Source organism: Photinus pyralis, unplaced genomic scaffold (assembly GCF_008802855.1).
Source record: "Photinus pyralis isolate 1611_PpyrPB1 unplaced genomic scaffold, Ppyr1.3 Ppyr1.4_unclustered_Scaffold8227, whole genome shotgun sequence".
NCBI lineage: Eukaryota > Metazoa > Arthropoda > Insecta > Coleoptera > Lampyridae > Photinus > Photinus pyralis.
The window spans coordinates 91327-112572 of NW_022172337.1; the positions used below are offsets into that span (position 1 = coordinate 91327).

A 21246-nucleotide genomic window follows, 5' to 3' on the forward strand; every position below is an offset into this window, starting at 1 on the left:
ATAAATTCGCAAAAAAAATTTCAAAATTAAAAGTTTCTTCATTCTCAACAAAGCATCCACGGGTGATGGCGATGCATACCAGAAACTGCAATAACAAGTCTCTCATGCATACAAATGAATTTTTTTGTCCTCTATCTCATTCCGTAAAAATCCAATGTGGCGACCATATAAGAACTATGAAAGTAAAGTCTCATAGCTTCCACATTGACATCTAGCGTGTTACGGAAATTCTGATAAGCGATTCAGATTCTTAAAAAAAAAGTGCCCATAGAAAGTACTAATGGGAACCCTCCATTTCTGTCCGTTTAAGCTAGGGAAAATGAAAGCTTAACTAGCCATTTCAGTATTTCGGTGATATCTCATTAATTTTCAAAATTTTTTCAAAAATTTTAAAAGCGGTTTTTTAGTCACATTTAACCTGCACTGTATATCTCACTGTTACGGAGATCCCAATCACGAATTTGAACAACCCTGTACTGTTGAAAAATTCATTCAACCACAAACAATGGGAGCCTGGAACGTCTTCCTGGTAAGATGTTGCCTTTTTTTCTACTCTGTGGGCCCTTTCCTCTATGCTACGTACGCTCTCTACCTCCAGGACATTAGAATACTGTTAACACAGCGAAATGGATCCCAAACGGTTACGCTGTCAAGAGCTGTTTAGTGTTTTGCCTGATGGACGGACAAATACATAGTAATAGTAAAGTATTTAAACAATGGTAATATCCTAGCATGGTGCAATTACACTATGGTAGTAGTAGTTGATCATTTTTTGTTTTTTTAAGATAAGAGAAATTTCGAGATTTCTCGAGTTTCTGAAGTTAGGGAATTCACATATCTCGAAGCTGCAAAAATGGTTTTGGATTATTGGTTGACAACATACAAAAATAAAATCTTGTGTGCGAATTGTTGCAATATTTGTTGCCTACCGTTTGTCCAACTATATAATCGTGTAGGTACGTAACGATCAAGAATGCTACATCCTTATTATATTACCGAACGATATAATATTCGCAAATACGAAAATGTATCTAATGTTATGTATATGTATAGCACAAATACGGAATAAGTCTAGGTTTTTAGTAACAAGCCTGGATCGTATTACCAATATCACAGATATACGTACATAAATCAATGTTTTGACTGATCGTCATACTTTACAGAGAATATGACGTGTAGTGTAATGCCTGCAATTTCAAAAGTCCACCATACAAACATGAAGAATCTATTTACCTAATCTATTTAGTTAATTAGAACGAAGAACTTTTTATAAAAATTCGTATTATTTTACTATAAGTATAATAGTATAGGTATACAAAAATTCACCTTGTAGCTTTCTATTCTTTACACTATGCTTGTAGGTATGCGGGAGTTGTTACAACTTTCTAGTAAGGTAGGTAAATAAATTTGCGACGCGTGAAAACTTTACCTCGGGTGCACTGTGGGAATGTATGCAGCTGCACGTATACCTATAGGAGCCCTTTTTGGCAAGTTGAAATTCAATAAAGTCGAAATTCGTTTATAGAAATGAAATATTTCCGTTACATTGACACAGTAGGTATACATACCCCAATAAATCGTCGTTTTATACCATAAGGTACTTAGGGAGGGAATAGGCAGGATAAATCATTTTAAATTTAAAGAACGCGCCAATGTGGTGAACGAACCCAACTTTTATCACGAGTCACGGGAGCACCGACCAAAGGGGGCCACGCGCGCAAGTCTACGAGAGACGACCCCCGCTTGTCCCGCAATTCGTTATGAGACAAAGTCGAGGCGTCGCCCCACATTATTTCCGTTAAAATATTTATGCTGTTGCCAGGTGCAGTTAAGTGAACAAAACACCGTTTCCAAGTTGTATAATTCTGCCGAAGTGTCTGCGATATTTACGTTTTACGATGGAAGCCACGGAAGACTGGAGAAGTTATGCAACAATTTGTAGATTGTGTATGCAAAGAGATGGCTTTATGCTGGGGATATTCAATCATATACGTGGTAAAGAGAAAAGCATTTATAGGAAAATTATGGATTGCACTGACCTTCAGGTAATTTGACAATTAAACTGTTTGCTTTATCATGGCCTTGCTAGATTTTTAAAGAGCTATTTTTGCGCGAAGTGATTCGATTTCGTATAGGTAGTGTCGATGAAAACTTGCATGCCTCAGAATTTCGTTGCTCCTAATCAAAATTATTGGGTTAGTTGGAGTGATGTTATAATGACGATGATATTTATTAAAATGAAGGTACGCATGTTCCTATCGATCTCCTCGGCTTTCGTCGATTGTGTTCGTTTGGAGGGAATCAAACCGTTTGCATTTTAATTGCGTCATATTTATATACAGGGTAACCCGAATGTTTTATCAACCGTAACATCTACCTGTTCACCCAACAGATGCAGTTAAGCCACTCCCCACAAATTTTGTGACAACAGACCCGCATAAGGGAGCAAAACGTTGTGTTTAATGATGATTCCCATCCTTCGATGTCGAGTGGTAATCCAATCCACGTTGATACTGATCAGTGATCTGATACTACAATGTCTATTAAAATATCAATTTGCCACATTTTGATTTCTTCTTAAGCCGGCTACAGACATATGTACATTCCTAGAGATATGCAAAAATTCAAGCATTGACTGAGTACATCTTTATAATTTTGCGGTGTCTGTCCGTCCGTTAGCACGATATCTCGATAACGAATTGACCGATTACGATAAAATTTAGTAGATGGATTCTTTATCAAATTTGTAGATCGGAGTTCGTGAATTGGCAATGTAGCCCAAAAAATAAGGAAGGCCCTTTTGACATCTCCGTGAGTTATGAACCGAATTGCATGAAATTCAATATGCGTATATCTTTAGCCATATAAAACGCAATTCCAAAAATTGAGCCTAATAGATCAACAATCACAGTCCCCTTTTCACATCTCGACCATTTATAAACCGAATCGCAAACTTTTTTATTTATGAAAGTATTTAAATGAAATGTTATACATAGCCATTTGGAATAAAAGCAAATGTAGCGCAATTTTCCAAATTTGGTTTTGTGTAGGATGTGCAGTGCCAACTTTCTTATTTATGGAACCAATTAAATGAAATTTCATACATATACAATTTCAATAAAAGAAAACTAACATCAGGTTTAAAATTTGGTTTTGCACCTGCTATAGCCATATCCAGGAGCTCGTTTTCTATATTTGTTTAGGTTATTCAACCTTGTTGCTGTTAAGGTTTGGATTTAGAGAATATAGGCAACTGGTGATGCACATGTAATTCAATGGGGCGTGCATTGCCTCTGAACTTCATTCACCATTTCATAAGCAAGGGGTGTATATGATCGCAAAAATATGTATTAGGTAGATAGATGTACAGAGCATAGTTTCCATACAATATAAACTGATATTTCGTCCATTAATATATGTTTAAAAAATCTAGAAAATATGCGTCAAAAGAGTTCATACTTTAGGAATTAATTGCAAAAATTAGGGAGCATTTTAAGCAATACGAGTGTATGGGATCGGTAGCCTGAATACTTATCTATATTTTGGCAATTCATGTGAAGCTCAAAAGTTTTCATAAAAAAAGTGGTGAATGAAGTTCTGAAAAATGGGCATGTAAACTGGAGAAATGGAAATAAACTACGCAGCTGTGACTAATATCGCGGTCAACAGTGCAGCTTCTTTCTCACAGAGGGTGCCACCAAGAGTTTTATGAATCAGTAAAAAATACGATAAAGATATGAAATAGGTAAGCGCCTTTATTTTGCGGTGGAGTTGTTCTTACTTTTTAACTGGGCTAGTACTGTGTAATGGGGATAATAAAAGACAAAAATATACGAGCAAAAAAAAAACTAGCAGGCTATGTAAGTTGCCTATGCTAAATCATTTAGCGATTCTCTTTCAAGGTTGAACAGAGCGTGCGTGTAATAGTAGAATTTGCTGACAGCAAGAAAAAGATCGTTCACTGGTATATTTTTATTTTGTCAACTACTTGCTTCGAAATGTATTTGGTTTCTCTTTCCTATTCATTGCAAAAGGTACCTCCTCTACCTATCGTTTTATGAAATAAATAATAGAAATGGGGATAGGTAACATTCCTTTACAACAAATATCAAAATTTTACGTTATTTTTAGAACAAAGGGCTGTTGTATATTGTTGTTGATGTCTGGCAAGCTGCGACCTTGTGTGGGTGTTTATTTGTAATACGATTTTTTGACCGTCTTCCTTATTCTTTATCTTTGCTTATTGCAGATTAAAATACCGTAAAAAATCCATACCTTGTTGCAAATTAAATTTTTTGAACTGCAATAGTACCATTGAATAAAGCTCTTAATTCAATGATAGTACCTATTACATATTAGTAGTTTAGTGTAATGTGTAATAATTGACCTATACAGGGTGATTCAAATTCGAAGGCCACCATGGGGATCTCGTAAACTGTAAGGGATAGGTAGAGGTAGTTTACATTTGACAAAGTTACCCTTGATGGTAACATCGTTGAGTGAACTCAATGGTAACATCATCTATTTTTAATAAGAAATAACGTTAATTCGTAAAAACGCAAGAAACTACTTACGTACGTTATTTAAGACAAAGGCAAAAAAAGATATTTTACAAACATTAAAAATTGATGTGTACATTTTTTAAATCAGAAAAAAATTCTCTATCAAATGACACAAAAAGTTACTTCCATAAGAAACAAAGTTGATGATAGTTAATCGGAGACGAAACGTCAAACTTCAAATTTAAAAGTAGCATCTTGTAGAGGGAAAAAAGTGGCCATAATAATGTGTCATTTATTATTAAATATCTTTGTAAATAACTTCAGTAAAAAACAAAAACGATTTTCAAAATTTCGTTTTTTCCGGATATCTCCGAAAGTAGTCAGAATTTTCAGTTTCAAAACTTTTTGTTAAGCATCAACATACACAACTTTGCCAAATTTACTACCTACCTATCTCTTACAGTTCCCGAGATACCCATGGTGGCCCTCGAATTTGAATCAGCCTGTATATTACTAATTTACAAAACACCATCCCTCGAATGTAAGACATGGGGAACAAATGTATATTTAGGTATAAACGGCTAAAAAATTTTAAAAAAAATCGGTATACCGTATGTGGATTGACTTTACAAGAAGAAAAACTTTTACTATACTTTTTGACAAAAATGCATTCTCCATAAAAGCTTTTGCTTGTTCTAATTCGAAATTTCCCTACCGTTTCAGAGAAAAATACAAAAAAAAAACGAAAATATGGTTGAACTTTTTCGAAGTCCTAAAAGTCAAAACGCGTCTCTACTGTAATAACATTTCGTTAGTTACAAAGTCTTCGTTACCTGTTATTAGCGCATTTCCACAAAAATAAAAAAAAAATGCGCTATTGTGGCCACTTTGTCCGTCCGTCCGTCCGCTCGTTTTGCGACGCTACTAGTTCTTTATCTTAAGAGCTATTGTTCTACTTTTTTCGCTATTTGGTTCGTTATGGTGTCGAGTCTTGCACCAAGGAAGGAATTTTTTCTGTACCGCTTACAAAAAAAGTTATTGTAAAAAAAACAAAAAACCGTTTTTTACTCACAATCGGTTAGTATTATCTGAATTCCTAACCTTCATAGCGGTTGCGAAGCGACTCATTACTCACCTTAGCCGGGACTTTCCCGGCTAGCTGTCACTTTCCCGGCTAGCATCTGTCACTTTCCTTACCTGCAATTGCTATTCATATTGTCCTTATATGAAACTTATACTAATAGTGACACCACCAATGTAACCGTTAATGTTTACAGCAATAGCAAATTACGAAGAAGAACGAAACTATTTGCTATTGTTGTAAACATTAATGGTTACATTGGCGGTGTCACTATTATTGACAGTTAAAGTAACACCTTGTTGAATTATATACTTTACCTTAAATGATCGATTGTGAGTAAAATAGTATACAAACCTCGCTGGTCAGTGGTTCATAACCAACGCCTCGCGCTTACCTTAAGCCCTCGGGGTAGGTAATGAACCACCTCCCAGCTCGGTATGTAATCTACTATTACATGTTCCGTAATTTTACACTTTTGCCGTTTATTAACGATCCTAGAGATCGTTTATAATTTTGCATTGCTATCTGTCGTCTGCCTGTTGGTCTGTCCGTTTGTTCCTTTGTCTGTCTGTCCATCTATCTGTCCGTGTGAACGATAACTTTGTTTAGAAATGTTCGATCACTTTTACATCTCCGTTAGTTATGAACTGAATTGCATGAAATTTAATATGGGCATAGCTTTAGCCATATAATACGCAATGCCAAAAGTTGAATCGAATCGATTCAAAATTCACAGTGCCCTTTTCGCATCTCGATCATTTATAAACCGAATTGCAAAATTTTTTACTTATAAAAGCATTTGAATGAAATTTGATACATAGGCACTTGGAATAAAGGAAAGTCTAGCGCCAGTTGCCAATTTAAAAATTTAGTTTTGCGCATGCGCAGTGCCAACTTTTTTATTTATGGAAGCATTTAAGTGAAATTTGATATTTAGGCGCTTGGAACAAAGGAAAATCTAACATTAGTTTCCAACTTTCTTATTTAGAAAAGCAGTGAAATGAAATTCTTCTCATAAACTGACATTGAAGTAGCACGACAAAAATGGATTGCCCATGTGCAACGCTATCTTTCATATTTGTGACCGGATTTTTACGATTTTAACAGAAGTTGCATCTTACAAATGGGAAATGAATGCAAGTGGAAATGCGCTTTATGTAAATCGTTTACGATTACTTTTTAACTTGTTTGAATAGGCACTAGGATCGTTATAACTTATAAGTATAACAAACACACTTCGTAATGACATTGAATAAAAACCTCTTTATTCAATGGTAACAATGAAAAAGAATTGAATTTCCAAAGGTGTTTTCTTAGAAATGTCGGAGTTTTACCGTTAAGTGAAGGAATCAAGAGTTTTACTGAGGGCCCTTCCAAACAAAAAGCCCCTGTCGCCACTTGTGAACCAATTTTACGACCTTAATTTTGAAAGTCCCCGTGCCTAGCGTTGGGCAAAAAATCTATTAATCGATTATAATCAAACGATAATCGATAATCGGGTTTGATTATTCTATTAAATTAATCTATTAATCGATTATTTGATTAATCGATTATTTGATTAATCGGTTATTTGATTAATCGATTGTTTGATTAATCGATTGTTTGATTAATCAATTATTAAGTAAATTTTAATTGATTATTATTAGCTGGATCATCAGTTTACGCAAAAAGGAGCACTCACAGCTCACAAGTACATTTCAAGTGTTATATTTTTAAGGTCTCGTTTCTGCTTAATTTTAATTTTTTTAATATGAATGCGGACATTAACCTAATAAAAGGCGCGTATGCAAAGATCAGCGGTAATGCAACAGATAGTGATTTTCATTTCATAATGTCGTTGGCCGTCTTGGCCTTAGCGATAAAACCAAAAACCATAAATCAATAATTATAAACAGAGGCAGATATACTGTTTGATCATAATGAATAAAAAATTATTTTATTTTATAGCGGATGTTAAAACGTCACTTTAAGCAGCTAAAATGAATTAAGATTGTATCATCAAAACTAAAGCACACCTCATCGGAGAGTAAGCTGCCTAATCATTTATTTTTATTTATTTATTTTTATTTTTGACCTTCATTTTCAAATGGGCAGGGTTTCAGCCAAGGCTGTTCTACCAACCAACCCACTATGCATTTGCAAATATCCATGCCCGAACCCGGATTCGAACCAGGGACACTTTTTTGATTATTGATTAATCGATCTGCCTAGTAATGAACGATTTGATGAAAAGAGTAATGGAATTATTTTTTATTTTTATTATTGAATAATTAACGTATTAATGCATACAAACAGATATTTATCACTCCTTGTATGTGACAATCGACTTTTGATTAAACGATTAGGTGATTAATCGATTATTTGATTAATCGATTATTTGATTAAACGATTATTTGATTAAACGATTATTTGATTAATCGATTATTTGATTAATAGATTATTTGATTAATCGATTATTTGATTAATCGATTAATGTAATCGTGTAATCGATTATTTTTCATTATCGATTATTCAAACCCGTAATCGCCCAGCCCTACGGCCGTGCCAATAATTATGCGATTTTTACTTCATACGTTACGTTACAAGCGGTTCATTATTCTCCTCAAGTTATGTGCGGTGGAGAGCTAATTATAATTTTGTTAACCTTGCAGTCTGTAAGGAGCCGTGAACGACCTTGCGTTTGTGTTTTGTATCTTCTTGTCGTGTGGTTATGCAAATCAAATTGCATTTTTTTTAAAGCTCCCTCTGTGTTGTTTGGGGCCCACTTAAAGAGAGTATAATGATATAAATATTTGTATAGAAAACTGCTGTAGTTACGCTATTCATTATTAGGTACCAGCACAGTCTAACGAAAAAAACTTTGTCCTTTACTATGGGTACTTCTCTTTTCACGCAATCCCAGCCTTAATGTTAAAAATGTAGTTGAAACACGCGTTACTTAAAATCATGAATTGTGGGTTCATATAATTGTATATTGAAGTATAAGAGATTTCTGTATGGCTTTCATTTGAATTGACGTTGTTGTCCATAACTTTTTAAAAACGCGCGTTTTTTAATATTGAAATTAAACACGCTGCAGGATGTTTTAAAGCAGACTTCATCGTTCAATAATACAATAGTTATTAATGATACAAGTTCGTTTATGAACGTCATAATGAAACGCGTGTAACATTAAATTCACGAGGCGTAGCCGAGTGATTTTAGTTACACAAGTTTCATTAATAAAATAATAACGTTCACATAGAACGTGTATCATTCAAAATTTAATCTACGACGGTCCAAATAGATTTTATTCGCATTTTTGAGTTATCTAAACGTTTTCGTAAATTAAGATTCAAAATTATCAAGTGCCCATACTAGTGGATGTGGTGGTAATCGCGTTTGTCAATCTTGATGTCTGCTATAGAAAATAGTAATAATTATCATTTGCGTGCGTTTATGAATTCAGGCGCTGGTCTCTCTGAATACACGCCGCCCGCGACTGACGACGGGCGCGCACACGCCGCGGGCGACGGTCAAATTGTTTATAGGGAAACGCATGCATGTGGGCTCTCTAAACCGTAGCGGGAAGCGTTAGGCCAAAACCCATTGGCAACACGCCACGCCACGCTACGCCACGCCACGCCATGTGACGAAAATGTATGCGTATATTCATCCATTTATTTACATGTACCGCGTACACACTTGACACACGCTATGCCACGCCACGCCACCTCACGTGTGACGATTCAAAACCCTCATATGTGACCGACGCGTGTTGGTACGTGTGAATGTTCCCCGGTCGCCTCTTCACTCCTGCGGCAATCTGTTTCCGTATTTATTTTAAGAGGGGCATTCCGCGGGAATGTTGCCGATAGATGGCGAACAAATAGAAAATCACCTAAAATTTTATAAAGCATGCAATGTCTTTCACGAATGAGTAGAACGTTTTTAAATATCGTAATAAAAAAAAATTTTTCCCGGTTTTGGTTTATTTTGTGCACCCAGAATCTTCTTTTATTCTGATTCAAAACGATGGCAGCAGCAGCACATTCTTCTAAAGAACTCTCACTAGACGAACTGCTTGCGCTAGTGTAGTCCATCGCACTCAAAGTTACTACTGCCAATTTTTTAAATAAAATGACAAGTGTGTCATCACGTGGCGTGTTACAAATATGTACACAAACTGTCCCACGTGAACCTATGCCACATGGCGTGGCGTGGCGTGTTGCCAATGGGTTTCGGCCTTTATTCGAATCGCCGGATGTCACCCGCCGTCCGCGTCAGTCAGTATTATTATATTGACATGCGCGATGCGCTAGTGTGAGAGAGACCATGCAGCCGCCGTCGGCCGCGTGTCTTGACGTCACCGCCCGTCGCGTTTAGCGGGCCAGAGAGACCATGCAGCCGCCGGCGGCCGCGGGTCTTGACGTCACCACCCGTCGCGTTTAGCGGGCCAGAGACCAGCGCCTAAGAACACTAGTGCTTTTATGTTAGCCGTAATGACATCCAAATGGCCATGCTAAATCTGTCATAATGACACCATCGTAGATTAAAGCCATAATCGAATTATTTACGTTTTTCTGAGAAATCTTTTTGTGCAGTGGAACTGACCACCATGTCTCGTAATGTGCTCTGAAGTCGTAATATATAGTATGCGATACAGATATCTCAAAACTGTTATTTTTCAGATAACAACATGTAAGGCATGTTTGTGAAGGAATATACATTTCATCTGGTTCTACGCCATTGTCGGTCATCTCGCGAAATAAGCGAGCTAGCGAGTGGATTTCGCTCCACTAAGAAGCGCACGCGCGCGTTCTTTATCGGACGATTCAAATCCCACCGATCTTGATCGTTCCGATGCGGTCCAGCCTTAAGTTATACTCCGTTCAATACATGATACAAAGAATTCTTTGTATCATGCGTTAAATAGTTATTGTCCCAGTAGTAGGCCATGTAAGAGTACGTTTATGATGGAGCTGCGAGCAGCGAGCAGAGCTGCGATGAAAGCGGAGCGACGTTTTGCAAGGTATTGTAGTAAACGGATGTGCTGATGTTGGAGCGGTGCGAACGCATAGCTGCATCTATAAGGCCGACACAGACGTGCTGACTTACCTCCGGACTTGCCTGAACAAAGAAAGAGATTCATTTGCAACTCGTTGCTAGTGTCGCTGTTTTTAGGATGGATGTAGACAAACTAATTAGCGAGATTTTTATCAGACCTGCTCTCTGGGATCAGAAAAACAGCAATCACCATAATAAATATATTTTGGATAAGTTGTGGGATGAAATATTGCGGTTAGATTAAACACAAAACGTAATTCTAACCTCATTTCTTTATTTTTTTGTGATCTTGACCACAACTACATTAATTTACGTTATAATTAGACTTCTTCTTCATCTAAATTCATACTTTAAACATTTATAAACGTTCACGTTTGCCTCTCAATTAGCACCGGTCTAGCGTAATCGATGCTCCAATATAAACACAATAAAGCAAGGAAAGAAATAGCGTTGCGTTCATCGCCGCTCTTAGCGCTGCTCATTTCGCAGCTCGCAGCTCCAACATAAACGTGCCCTTAGGGCCCTTGTACACGTTCGCCCAACTAGTTGGTCCAAATAAGTTGGGCCAATGCCAACAGTGTTTACACGTTGGGCCAACTAGTTGGGCCAATGAGTTGGTCACCAGGTGACCAACGTTCAGTTGTCAGTTTTCATTGGCCATTTACTAGTGTAGATTTCATTTTGAGTGTCCTGTAGATTATGGACGTGGATGATGTGGAGATTTTAGCAGCCGCGGCGATTTATTTGTACACCGCTTTTAATATATATAAAAAGGTGCACCAAACAAATGTGATTTAAAAAAATTGCTCAAAAGAAGGTGCTGGATGCTAAGTAATACCTAATTGATAATACTTATCACCTCACAAGTTAAAAACGATATAAAAACACTGAAACCGCCGCATAACATAACCTTTAAAAAAGACTGTTGATAGCCAACGCTGTTTGTGAGCCTTCTAAACGGGCCAAGATCCTTTGATGTGCGAATGAAAAACCGACAACGTTCGGTTTGTAGGCCAACACTGGCCGACAATCACCAACATAGGCCAAGTGGTCCTGTACACGTTGGCCCAACTAGTTGGCCGAACGTGTACAACAAGGGCCTTAAGGCTTGTCTCACAGTGGAAGCGTTTACGCGCGAACTGGGATTCGTACGAATACGTACGTTTATGGACGAACTATTCAAACGGACCTTCGCACATTAGCGATTAATAAATCGTCCGTATACGTGCGTGTAATTGCAACGTGCGAACCGATCCCATTTTGTTCGGATTTTTATGCGAATTCGCAGGTTGTAGACGATTGTGCTTGTGAACAGTTGCTCAGCTCATGATGGATACGCAGCTAATGTGCGAATGCGATTTGTGCGTATACGGACGTACAATTTCTGACGTTAAGGCTTGTCTCACAGTGGAAGCGTTTACGCGCGAACTGAAATACGCATGTTAACGTCAGAAATTGTACGTCCGTGTACGCACAAATCGCATTCGCACATTAGCTGCGTATCCATCATGAGTTGAGCAACTGTTCACAAACACAATCGTCTACAACCTGCGAATACGCATAAAAATCCGAACAAAATGGGATCGGTTCGCACGTCGTACGTTTGAATAGTTCGTCCGTAAACGTACGTATTCGTACGAATCCCAGTTTGCGCGTAAACGCTTCCACTGTGAGACATGCTTGGATGACTGTTAATGTGTAAAACCTAGTTGCCAGATTTAGTTTTGGATTTTGTGGAAATTTTATTATAGCTTAATACGTATAAATTTCATGGAAAACAACTTGCCCAATACGTTTCATACGTTATTGAGTAGGCAAATGGCTCTAATCAACATTATTAATTTCAAAAGGCTGTTATATATGAACTTATTTACAATTATATGCTGCAGGTTGCTGGTGGTGGTCTTTATGAACTAAACACTTCCACATTTAAATGCCGATATGCTGGTCTAAACTTCGAGTCGAGCAGCTTTAGTTTGGGGCTGGATCAGCTTTGGGAGATGTGTGGTGTCGATTTTCAGTACCATCATACCCGAGATGCCCGAGACCGTACAATCTTAGGAAGAAGAAGAGACTCACTAATAATATATTATTTCTGTGTTTGAGTACTTATCTTATAATACTACCTGCAGCAAAAGTTTTAGTCTTGAGAATGCACTCCTTTTTTTCTATAGATTTTCAAAAATGGCCGAAAGTATGGTAATGTCAATTTTCTTCGGTAAATATCTGAGAAGGGACTAAATGAAAACAAGTGAAAATTTTACACAATGTTCTTTACACTAATGAGAATATCTCACAAGATCAGAGTAATATAGCTATAAAATTCAATAAAAACGCAACCTTTCTATACAGGGTGTTACATCAGCGTATGTAAACAAAAATTGGGTCGTAGAGGAGATCAAAACAAGCACTTTTTCCAAATAAACCGAGGGTCCAACGTGTTTCGTTTGGGAGCCACCCCCACAAAAGTAGTGAAATTTGCATTTCTTTTTTAATTTTTTTCTCAGCAACCATGAGAGTTAAAAAGACTGGTGGCACGTCTTTGAATAGCTTTTCGGGTATGCCCTTTCCGATTCTGTAAAAATTTTTTTTACCACGAAACGCCGCACCCTTAAATGGGGGTGCGAAAAAAAATTTTTGATTTCGGCGAAATTTGGTATCTGGGGATTTTTGATCATGAACACCACGAATATGAAATTAGTTTTTGAAAATTCGAAAAACAAATTCCACTACAATTCTTGGTGGGACAACGAAAATGGAGAGAATTCTACGAAATTTGTTGTGTACATACTTGATGAGTTAAGGAACAAAATTGTCGACGAATTTTTTGAAATCACTTTTCAAACAAAAGTTATAGGTCCTTATTTGAAGATTGGGTTCGGGTTATAAAGTGTCCCCCGCCTACTAGTGAGAGATCTAATTTCGCATGTAGTTAATTGAAAATGTCGCATATAACGATATAAGTCGATATTGTGATTAAATGATCATAAAAAATTCGATTCCAAAAAGATGTAGACTGTGCGTGGCTGCGAGTGGTGGGAAAATGCTATTTAAGTAGAGTTGCATTAATTACAATCAATAAGCATTTTTCTAAGTATCATAATATCGACTTAAATCGTTATTTTTTTGTTATTTGCGACATTTTCAATTAACTAAATACGAAATTAGATCTCTCACTAGTAGACGGGGGACACTTTCTGACCCGAAGAACCAATCTTCAATAAGTATAACTTTTATTTAAAAAGTTATTTTAAAAAACTGTTCGACAATTTTGTTCCTTAACTCATCAAGTATGTACACAACAAATTTCGTGGAATTCTTGTTTTTAGCGTTTTTATTGAACTATATTACTCTGAATGTAGTTGAGTCTCAGTCATAATTTTGTGAGATATTCTCATTAGTGTAAAGAACATTCTGTAAAATTTTCACTTGTTTTCATTCAGTCCTTTTTCAGATATTCGTCGAAGAAAATTGACATTAGCATGCTTTCGGCCATTTTTGAAAAGCCATAGAAAAAAAAGGAGTGCATTTTCAACACTAACATTTTGCTGCAGGTACTCAACACAGTAATAATATATTATTAGTGAGTCTCTTCTTCTTCCTAAGAATATATGGTCTTAAAGTATAACGATTCACTAATTTTTTTAAATTTTTTTGAGAATAGTTCTGACTGATTTTCTTGCATGATAGGGAAATTAAAATAATGTAAGTTTGATATCATTTCATGCTCAACATACACGCTTTTGAATTATTTTGATATCTTAAAAAATAACTTGGCAATTAAACTTTCCGCAGACCACGGTCTTCCGTCAAATTCGCCAAACCACCATTTTAGAAATGGCTACCTCAAAAAACCATGGCTCATAAAATTTTTTCAAATGGCGATTTGGGAACCTATGAAATAAAAACCAGAAAAATAAAAAATACCGAGCAACAAATTATATTTATACACGGTGGTGCCTAGCGCAACGCAGCATAGGGATTTCAATGGTAATTTCTTTATAGTCAATTACTAGCTCCCCAAATTATTTTAGAGCAAAAGTCTAAATACGTCTTTTTTAGAGAAAAAAATACTGCATCTGTTCATACTATTAGTTATAATTTTCCATTTTTCAAAACCGTAGAAATCGACAAAATAAAAAATTACATTTTTATAAATCAGTGATGCTTTGGAATCTTTTAACAAACTACAAGCGCATCGCATCTAAGTTATCGTTGTTTGACGTCGAACGATTTTCATATTTAATTCTGTTTCAACTAACCGACGCAATAAAAGGCATCTTAGGGTAATGTTTTTTTAGAAAATGTATGCTGCATCTGCATCAGATACTATTTGTTTATCATTTTCCGGAATCAGGGTACCTATACATAATCGAAGAAAAAACACTGATTTGAAGAAGATTTGTTCCTAAACTTATATTCGGATTTTCCGCTACTGCAGCCAAAACGTTGAATGTATTGTCGTTTTCCTGATGGTTTTGACGGACATTTTGAACTTATTGCACTTGCAGTTCTTTAAACTAATTTATAAACAAGTATAAATTTAATATACGTCAAAGGCAAACAATGAAACGTGATCGCTGTTTTTTTTAGGTAATTCCAAGGCATATTTGATTTATTGTAAAATGAACCTTTTTATTTTGTAGATTTTTACGGTTTTGAAAAACGGAAAATTATAACTAAAAGTATGAACAGATGCATAATTTTTTTCTCTAAAAAAAAAGGTTGTAGACTTTTGCTGTAAAATAATTAGGGGAGCTAGTAATTGACTATAAAGAAATTACCATTGAAATCCCTATGCTGCGTCGCGCTAGGCACCACCCGGTATATTGGGTGATTTCAAATGGATTGACCCTCAGCAAAACGGGATAATTTCTGGGCTCTAGGAAATTTACTGGAACTGTCGCTGCACAAATTTTCATTTCGTTCCTCTTCTACAAAATTCGTTCATTTTAGATATATGGATATAATTCGAAACTAACAAACTACTCTTATTTTTCAGTATAGAATCTATTAATGAACAGAAAAAGGGGGGGGGGGGTTGCATTTCAAAATAAATTATTTGCATTTTCAGAACTGCGAAATTTGGTATGAATTTCTGAACCTTTTATACAAATTTTTTTTACTAGTTTTAAATATGGGTTTACCTCGATTACCTTATAACAGAGAATTTAGATTTTCTTTAGATTTCGAAAAAAACTCAAATAATGCTTACCTACTCCAAATTTTACTTTTCAAAAATGAGTAAATATTAGAGGGTAGGTATCACATTTAAAATAACGACCTCGATAACGACGTATATGCTCGCGTATATGCCGGTGATGTGGATTACCGTTTATGATCGTTGTCGAGGGTTAAGGTAGATTAAATGAAGGATTCATTTTTGGTTTTTGTCTAAATTTTGTCATCATGTCAAAAATGGTTTACCTAAAGACAATATGTGAAGCAAAAATTGAAATACTTTACAATAAAAGCTGGTAAATTAGGGATTGGATTGCGGTGGATTACGTTTGAAGATCGTTTTACCAGAGTTAAGGTAGGTTAGATTCCGGGATTATATTTGGTTTTTGCTTAAATTGTGTCTCTCAATATTTTATTACCTTTTTCATTTATAGCTGAATAGTTATTTTATTACTATCGTCACACTAAATATGCAAATTTATTGCGGGAAAGTTATTTCTAAATTCACGCGGGAGCAAAACTTGCCTTTCTTCTTTTTCTTGAATCCCCATATACTTCATTTCGTCGGGCTCATTTTGAAAATTTCTTGTGAAATTGGAATGAGCATAGGTACCCAAAAACCTAGGCAAAGGCGTTAATACTCGTCTTATATGAAAAGTGTTATGGTCGTCGATAAAAAATTAAAGAAGAAACACATATTTTGATTTTATTTCAATTGTGCTTTTATTTTATAGTGGGCGGCAGGCGCGGATCTAGGGGGGGTCACAGGGGGCCGGTGGCCCCCCCCCCCCGTCCAGCCCCCGTCCATATAAAAAATTTACATCATTTTCCCCGATTGGGGGTTTGGCATGGACAACCTTTTACCCTAACGCGGCGTACAATTTTCGCGCATGAACGTTCGTGCGCGGAAATTTGTTTAAGTGAGTAGCGGCTAATACTTATCTTCTGAATTATAATTCGTCAGACTGGCTCTGGCAACATTGTAAGCGTAACAATCGAGAGTTCGACTGACATGACAACAGCATATTTCACGTCTTCCTTTGAGTGTGTAGTGCGCAACTCCCCATCCACTTAGGTACTTGACTGGCTTACTGAAGAGTACAGTTACTTTTCGCCTTGCGATTTTCGAAAGCCGGCCATGATAGTGTTATACAGCTATTTGGACTGATTCCAGTCAATTTACAAAATGTTGACAATCAAACTATAGTTGAAGCCGCTAAGTTTTATGAAGATGACCTGCCTGGTTCCCTATTAGAGCTGTCTGGAGAATTAGAACTGTGGAAAATGAAATGGGCGAATGAAAATGAATCAAGAAAACCTTCTTCTGTTCTGGAAGCGTACACAAACGCATCCAGTTCTTTTTTCCCCAATATTCAAACCTTATTCCACATACTTGCTGTTTTACCAGTGACAACTTGTACGGCTGAAAGGTCTTTTTCTTCATTACGACTGATTAAAACTTACTTGCGATCGACCATGCAGGAAAATCGCTTAAATGGGTTAGCATTATTATATATTCATAAAGATATTGCTATAAATGCTGAAGAAATATTGGCTGACTTTGCAAAACGTCGACTTCAGTTACAATATTTGTAAATAGAACGTTTGTTGTATTGTGTTTATAAAATAATCTTATTCGCTATTTTTTGTTCTTCTACTCTCTATAAATAAAAAAATTAACTTAGCGTTTATTTTTTAATTTTGAAAATCCACAAAAGCACCGGGCCCCCCCCGTAAAATATGTCTAGATCCGCCACTGTTGGGCGGAGTATTACTCCATAGCTTTTTTTTGGGAAGTTAGCCCCTTGGAGTAGATGAATGTGAGAGCTTGACAATCAAATGTCGCAGACATGCATTAAAATTGCATCTGTAATTTCGCTTATTCCATATTCATATTCTTCTTTTATTTTAAGAAAGGAGACAAGGACAAGGGAGAATTAATTATCTGGTTCATAATTGTTCGTTTGCTTTCTCCACCCGTTCAAAAGTACCTACCTTCTAGCCTTTCCTTGAAAATGGAAAACATGTCCGATATAGGTATTCTCGCACGATTAGGGCGTTGTGCGCTGGTCCACCATCCAGTTGAAACCAACAGTTTCCAACTTCATTTTTTGGTGTCGTACATCATTGTATTGGTAATAAAATAGTTATTTACATTATTAGTGCGGGAACAGTTATTTTGCAGATGAGCACGAAGTTTGGCGGCGCGAGTGCGCAACGCGCACGAGCGACGCATCTCCCGCGAATCAAGCAAATCCTGTTCACGCACGTAACATGTATTCTATTTTTTGCACGGATTAGTTAAATCGAATTTATATAAATTCAAATCCTTTTCGCGAGATTTTTGCGACATTATAATTCTTTTGAAAAAATCAAGTCCTCTATGCCGATAAAGTAGAAATCTAGAAATTTAAAATGTCAATTTATTGTTCAAAACTTCTGGTTTAAGCTTATTTTTGCCCCTGTACTACAGGGAATGATGTAAAGTGTATTTATATTTTCTTTTTTACTCTTCCATCATACTACTTATTAGTTTATGATCCGCACTAAATAGATAATTTCGTTGAATTTTTAGGCACTAGTGCGCGAAAGTAGATAGTCAATTGTAAAATTGACGTTCCCGACTTTCGTGTTTTATTGGGAAAACGCTATTTAGAACGAAGGAGTGCAAAAAATTCTACTCAATACAGTATGTACTTTTTTATGTGCCATATATAAGAAAATGAAGTGATCGCATTTTCTGGTTTTCTTTGCCGCATATGATAATAACTGTTTAATTGCGCAACTTGCCCGTAATTTTGCCATCTTAGTATCTTCTATGGTTTCCAAGATCCCTATCATAGGCACCCTTATCTTGAACATCCAGTAAATTTAAAGTATTTTAACTTCCACTGTGCCGTATTACCTATTTGTTCATTTGTCTGCGATACGATTTAACATTATTAAAACACTGCATACAGAGTATTTCATTATATTACATTCTTTTTCGTTTCCCCCACCCTGCCCATTAAAATCTATTAAATAAAAAATGCGCTTTCTACGAGGTCCGAGTGCTGAGGTATTAAAATCCCTCAAACGGACGGGCGAACGCAATTCACACAAGTATAAATTGTATTCTTTTATAAAAAAATACACTAAAAATAGCTTTAATTCAGGCATGACAATACAACAGGCGAGTGACTGAATTCCTCGAAACTTAAAAAGATTTTTTAGGAAGGTACAAGGTGTTCCCACGATCTAAAGCTGACAAAGTGGATTCAAAATCGAATTATTCAAAAAACAAATGCAACTTTATGTACCTACCTATCTGCCTATTTTGATTTATGATGCGACGTTGCATACAATCTGACCAATAGTTTGCTTTTTACAATATTACTAAAATAATACAATCAATTAGTTAATGTGTAAAGTAAATAATTTTATATCATTTCTATGTTGCAGATTTCATCAGGTGATGGCTTGCCAACTTGCATCTGTCATAGATGTTTATACAAGATAGAGCTGTGCATAGAATTCAAGCAACAATGCTCCATGTCGGATGCAACGCTAAGACAAATCAACGGTATGCCCGCGAAACAAACTACTGAAAATTCTTCAATTGTAATGTCAAAAAACTATACCCAAGATGACGAAGCTATAGTGGTTGTTGATCCTTTAGTTTTAGACTACGATTCTGAATATGATTCCGAAAATGAACAGCAAAGCGACATAGACAATCCAGAATTGAACGATCTGTATGAGTTTCGAAATGTTTTCATGTGCAAATTTTGTGATCAAGCATTTACCGGCAAAACGGAGTGTGCGTCGCACGAAAGTTCTGCACATAATCATAACGTTCCCTATAACTGTACCGAATGTGACATGGGTTTCGGTGATCGAGCCCAATACTCGGCACATCTAAAAAGTGTCCACCAAAACGATAAACCCTACAATTGTCCACAATGTGAACGTACTTTTGCTCGGAGATCCGATTTAAGGAAACACACCATCGTTCACACGGGAATAAAGCCGTTCACTTGCAATATTTGTTTTAAATCGTTTTCTCGCAATACAAACTTATCAAAGCACATGCGCATTCACTCGGGTCAGAAACCATTTGTATGTCCGAAGTGTCCAAAAACTTTCATTTCAAAAGGAGATTTGACAAGACACGCCATTATACACTCGGGTCAAAAACCGTTTAGATGCAATTATTGTCATCTAAGTTTTGGAAGAAGGGATAAGTTAATGAGACACGAAAAACGTCACTTCCCGCAGACTAATTCGGAAGACAAATCTCAAGAGTTGGAATTAATGAGACAAAACTTGTCAATTAATGATTACGGGTACAAAAATGAAACGGAAAACACTATGGAGGCGACTACCGATCCAGAAAAACAAGAGGAGTGGGCAAGTTCAGAAAATATGATAATCAATCTAGATCCCTTTAATCACAACAGTTACGGTAATCCGGATAATACTCCTCGAAGTGATCTTCATTCAGAAGCAGAGCCAGTTGACACAGAGCAACAGGATGGCGTTTCTGCGCCATCAGATATCAACACGGACAACATAGAAAATACTGCACCAGCAGATGCAGAACTTGCACCACCTCTTGATCATATTACAGGAGACAGTGTTTCAGCCAAAAATGAAGTTAAACCAAAAATAAATATGAATAATGTTAAGCGATACCCTTGCTTAAGGTGTAATAAACGTTTCTCAAACCCAGAAGATTTAAAATTACATATGACTTCACATACTAGCGAGAGGCCTTATAATTGTAACATGTGCAGCAAGACATTTTTGAGAAAAAGAGAGCTCGACAGGCACTTGGCTACTCATACAGGCATGAAACCCTTTAAGTGTCCTAGTTGTGATAAGAGATTTGGGCGTAAAGACAAATTAGTAAGACACATTCGTATTCACGACATTAATAAAGAACATATATGCGTGATCTGTGGGGCTTCTTTTAATCGAAAAGATGGACTCGCTCACCATATGAAAACACATGCTCGAGACAACACCGATATCGCTCTCAACATTCTCTAATGATAGTAGAATTAGTCCAATTTGATCAATTTTGTTATTTATATTTTACAGTTTGAATTTTTGTCACATGCTATTTCAATTTATGTCAATAAATGATATGGTTTTGTAGATTTTGTTTTCAGAAATAACTATATTATATCGTTTTGAAATTAATGATAGTTTGATTACACATGCATTCTTAGAAATATCAAAATTGTCTAATTAAAAACACAAATCAGTGAATTTTTTTTCCAAACTTCAATACTGGAGCTTATTTTTATAATACACAGGGTGGTTTATGTTTGTGTACAGCATTGAATCTTGGAACTCTTTTAGCTCGCTTTTATACGCGCATTTTTTGTCGCCGACAAAAAACGCCGCGTTCTCTAAACGAATTGTCTTGTATGTACACTTTTACGCACTAAC

The 21246-nt window shown here is 36.2% G+C and overlaps 1 protein-coding gene across 1 annotated transcript; it reads left to right on the forward strand.

Annotated features, from left to right (window-relative positions):
* Window positions 1-1673: 1673 nt before the first annotated feature.
* On the forward strand, window positions 1674-20949 carry LOC116182969 (zinc finger protein 271-like). The gene is made up of 2 exons (XM_031503546.1): window positions 1674-2045; window positions 19252-20949. Exons 1-2 carry the CDS (start codon window positions 1899-1901, stop codon window positions 20839-20841), a joined length of 1737 nt encoding a protein of 578 aa, XP_031359406.1. The 5' UTR covers window positions 1674-1898; the 3' UTR covers window positions 20842-20949.
* The last annotated feature ends 297 nt before the right edge of the window (window positions 20950-21246 follow it).